The sequence below is a fragment of the Fusarium flagelliforme genome (assembly GCF_020744385.1).
Source record: "Fusarium flagelliforme strain FIESC 12 MPI-CAGE-AA-0113 chromosome Unknown B0J16scaffold_8, whole genome shotgun sequence".
Lineage (NCBI taxonomy): Eukaryota > Fungi > Ascomycota > Sordariomycetes > Hypocreales > Nectriaceae > Fusarium > Fusarium flagelliforme.
The window spans coordinates 1,581,219-1,585,175 of NW_025763510.1; the positions used below are offsets into that span (position 1 = coordinate 1,581,219).

The following is a 3,957-nucleotide window of genomic DNA, read 5'->3' on the forward strand; positions in this document are numbered from 1 at the left end:
GGAAGTCTTGAATGTCGATGACGACGTAAGGATATATCGAATTTACGAGGAGTCGAGGACCACCTAGGATCATGGTGGATGGAAATGACGGCGTTCTCGGTGGGGAAAAGGGAATCCCGTCAGTAAGATACATAGGTACTGTAGAAAGAAATTGAAACATTATGTCAAACTGTTCACAGACGAGGTCGTTGGCCAGTACTACGTCGTGCGGCTTTAGATTTCTGCATTGGGTAAAGCTAAGGGGGGAAACAAAATCTCCCAGCAGTGACGTTATTCAGACTATGCCGTGCCGCGAAGGAACATGTCAACCCCTCCCGTCCTAGCCCTACCTAAACTGTACTATATTGCGTCAAGGGTGGAGACCACAATCTGGGCCATAACATGACAGATGGATGAGCTCTTGATTTACGCAACACAAAGTAAACATAGCAGTAATTGTAAGAGATTTCTGACATGCTGCATTGCATGACCTGCTCGTGCAAATTCGCAGAGGGCAATGCAGAATATGATACACATACACAAAGACAGTCAACAGTTAGATCCATCAACTCAGAGCAAAGTTTTTGAAGCAAAGTTTTTGAAGCAAACATTTTGACATTTGGCGACGTCAGAAGGGGGACTGGCTTGTGTCTGCATGCATATGTACTGTAATGTAATGTCTTGCTTGGTCCCTTACAACAACAGCATGGACCATGAGCTGGGCTGGATATGATGTTGATCAGCTTAATTCCATCATCAGTGCACATCAATGATCGGGTCGCATGGGTCTGATCTGCAGTATTAGCGTCGACCGTTTGGCAGCCTCTGAAATGAAATGGATTGCTTCATATACATATCCCTGAATGATATTAAGTCTCTACTAAAAATAATATGGCTTGCATCATTGCAATACATCATGCTTGGTACCCATTCCTTGATGGTCTGCCAATCTACAGTACAAGACCTTGCCCGCGACTATGTCTCAGTGACGCACCTACAGTATGATAATAAGACTTCACATAGTAGCAGAATTGATGAATGGCATGATCGTAAAATTCGTTATCAAAATACAACGCTATAATCAACCTTGGCGCTCCTTTTTTGTCTAGACCGTGTTCCCTTCTTTTTTTCTTAAGTCTTTCCTCAATAATACTCGTGACAGTGTGGTCCTGGCCAGCCAGACATCCTTCCAATAGATTTGTATAAAACCCACTCATGATATGTGTGTAGACAATAAACGCTTCGTAATATACAAAATCAAAAGCGGTGCGGAGTAACATCCGCCGTCTTCCATGCTCCTCGATTAGACGCAAACAAAACAAACAAACGACTAAGATCAGGGTAGAAGTACACGATACAATCCATTATAGTGAGTACAGATGGTGGATAGATCCTGGCTGATAGCCGGTGGTTGGAGGAGGAGGGTGATGATGATGATGATGATGATGATGATGATGATGATGATGATGAACGGGGATAACCAAGCACAGATAAATTGCATTGCACGGCATTGCGTTGCGTTGCGTATCGTGTGGTTTCCATGACGGGCGCCATGTCATCATCAGGGAGTATCGGGGAACGATGCTGGTGGATGACTGAGACCTGGGCGGAGCCATGTGATGTCACAGCCGTAGCGGATGGACCGGTCGTGACGTCAGTGAAAAGGACCCTTCCTGCAGGAAGGACCCTTGGGCCCACCTGCCCGCATTAGAGACCGGGGCTCTATCGTGTTGGGCTCTTAATTAGCCAACCCGATTCGAGCGACTTGAAGCCTTGCAACGATCGACCCACATGCGCCAAGCCTTGTTTTGACGGTGGTCCACGTCATGTAGCATCATCCAACACCGGACCCTTTATCCGCCAGTAGTTTGGTATGCAGTTTGAAGCAGCCTTCAGGGGTCGCGGGTCGCGGGTAAGTCTGCAGTATACTCTTTCAAGCACTGGGCAGCTCTAACTTAAGCTCCGGCACGTCGTCTGTGCTTGCCTGGAAGTTCCACATCAGGGTGGCATACCCTGTAATGCCTGGTAAGAGCGTCTGCGCGGCTGAATGTCTTCTCTTCCGTACAAAGGTCGCATCGCACCTTTTGCTTGCGGGCATTGTGGATGGTATCTTCGTGACGTGTGAGATCGTAGGGTCGGGAGAAGACAGTGTTACAAGGCTTGTTCGTGCTTGGGTTAATTCGATCACAACGATGAGGACCGGCTTGACTGTTCAGCATTGCCGATGTTGTCATGCCGATATCTCGAGGTCTAGCAGGACCCAAGGTCTGTGTCTGACGATGACCTTCTCGCTTGTGCTTCTGGAGTTGTGCTGGTGTGTCAAACCGTAGAGTGCAGCCGTGATATGTACAGGTGTAAGTGCCACCATCAGCGGCAGTGTTGACTGGACGGGTTGCAGGAGTCGTGTTTCTCGATCCATTTGAACTCGATCCAGCTGAGCTAAGACGTGGGGGTGTGTCGTGGCTAATTCTAGTTGTGTGTGCAATGAATGGGTACTGCTGTGGGATAGAGATACCACTGGCGCCTTGGGGTGGGAGGAAATTGAAGTGGTTTTGAGCGTGCGTCTCAGGAATCGACTCTTGAGAACTCATCATTGACTTCGGAAACTGTTCCATGCCGAAGCCAGACGCATCCGGGGGGAAAAGAGGGAAGCTGTTGTCGCCCTCGGACTCGTTAAACTCCAAAATGGCGTCCTTGGGAGAGATGGTTTTGGGTGTCTCAGGTTCCCGCTTCAAGTTCATCTGTTGTTGCATGAACTGTGCCTCTTGATGAGCTTTGGTCTGCTCACGCATGCGCTGGGCACTGTTGAAAGGCAGATTCTGTGCAAGGTTTGGGTTTCCAAAGTCATGAGCAGGTGAAGGTGCCAGAGGCGAGCCAGTGCGGAACGGCGATCTATCCCGTGAAGTGCTGGAGGCAGGTGAGTGAGCAGCACTGAGATGCTGGCTGTTCGCCGCATGAAGTCTCTGACTGAAGACGTCGTTTGTAGGTGACACTGATACTTGAGCTTGCGATGGCGGCGTAGATGTGATGGCGAAGTTGGGGCTATAGAGCTCATCGGCATACACATCTGTCATTGTTCTGTCGAGTTTTGGAGCGTTTGTATAAGCTAGAAGATCAGGGTGTGAGTATTTATTCATAAGATCTTTGCCAAACGAGTCTTTACCTTTTCGTCTTCTGTCTGCGGTTTCCGCCTCGCCGACGGTAGGAGTGGCAGGTGAGTCACCTGCAATTGAACTCGCCACCGAAGCAGGGTGTGATCGCGTAGAGCCACCAGAAAAGTCAGGAGCTTGCATCAATCCTCGATCCATTCTCGGCTTGCTGCTTGGACCAGGAAGCGTAATAGGATATGCCATGTCAGGCATAGCTTGCTGCTCCATTCCTCCGCAGGCCTGGTAGCCAGGGAATGGAGTCAACGATTTCGAGAGTTGGTAGTGTGAGGTTTGGTTGCTTTGGTCGTGGGCGTCTGTAACGGCAATGTATGGGTTCGATGTGTGGCTGTTGAAGGGAGAAGCGGGTCCCGCCGTAGATGATCCAAGCGATGACAATGAGGATTCCCGCTGGTGAGCTCCCCGAGCTGGTCTTGGGGTCTGCTGGGCAAGTCCCCCCCAGGTTTCTCCCTGCATGAGATGGGTTGGTAATTGCTGGCTCAGTGCAGCAATCTCGTCGTCGTAATTCGATCTAGGAAGATCCGAGTAAGAGGTAGCGTTATATTCGGCGTGGCAGTTTTGTGCGTAGGGATACTGGTGTTGAGTGTTGGTAGAGTTGTTTTGGAGTTGTTGGAGTTGAAGTTGATGCTGTTGCTGTTGTAGTCGAGGGATCGATAACATGATGATGTTGTAAAGAAGAGTTGAGTTTAAGGTTGGGGAAGAAGTGGCGAAAGGCGGGAAGGCTCGTCTTTTAAAGAAGCAGGGACCTTGCAACAATGTAGGAACTTTATAGATGGAAGCTAAAAGACAGATGATGGATCCTGCTTGGTAT

The 3,957-nt window shown here is 49.1% G+C and overlaps 1 protein-coding gene across 1 annotated transcript; it reads right to left on the bottom strand.

Moving 5' to 3' along the window:
• Positions 1–1,657: 1,657 nt before the first annotated feature.
• Positions 1,658–3,957, bottom strand: B0J16DRAFT_194370 (uncharacterized protein). The gene has a single exon (XM_046122857.1). It carries the CDS (start codon positions 3,804–3,806, stop codon positions 1,935–1,937), a length of 1,872 nt encoding a protein of 623 aa, XP_045977979.1. The 5' UTR covers positions 3,807–3,957; the 3' UTR covers positions 1,658–1,934.

Bases quoted from the DNA above. Each gene is read 5' to 3' on its own strand.
- B0J16DRAFT_194370 (XM_046122857.1), bottom strand. From the start codon at position 3,806: ATGTTATCGATCCCTCGACTACAACAGCAACAGCATCAACTTCAACTC.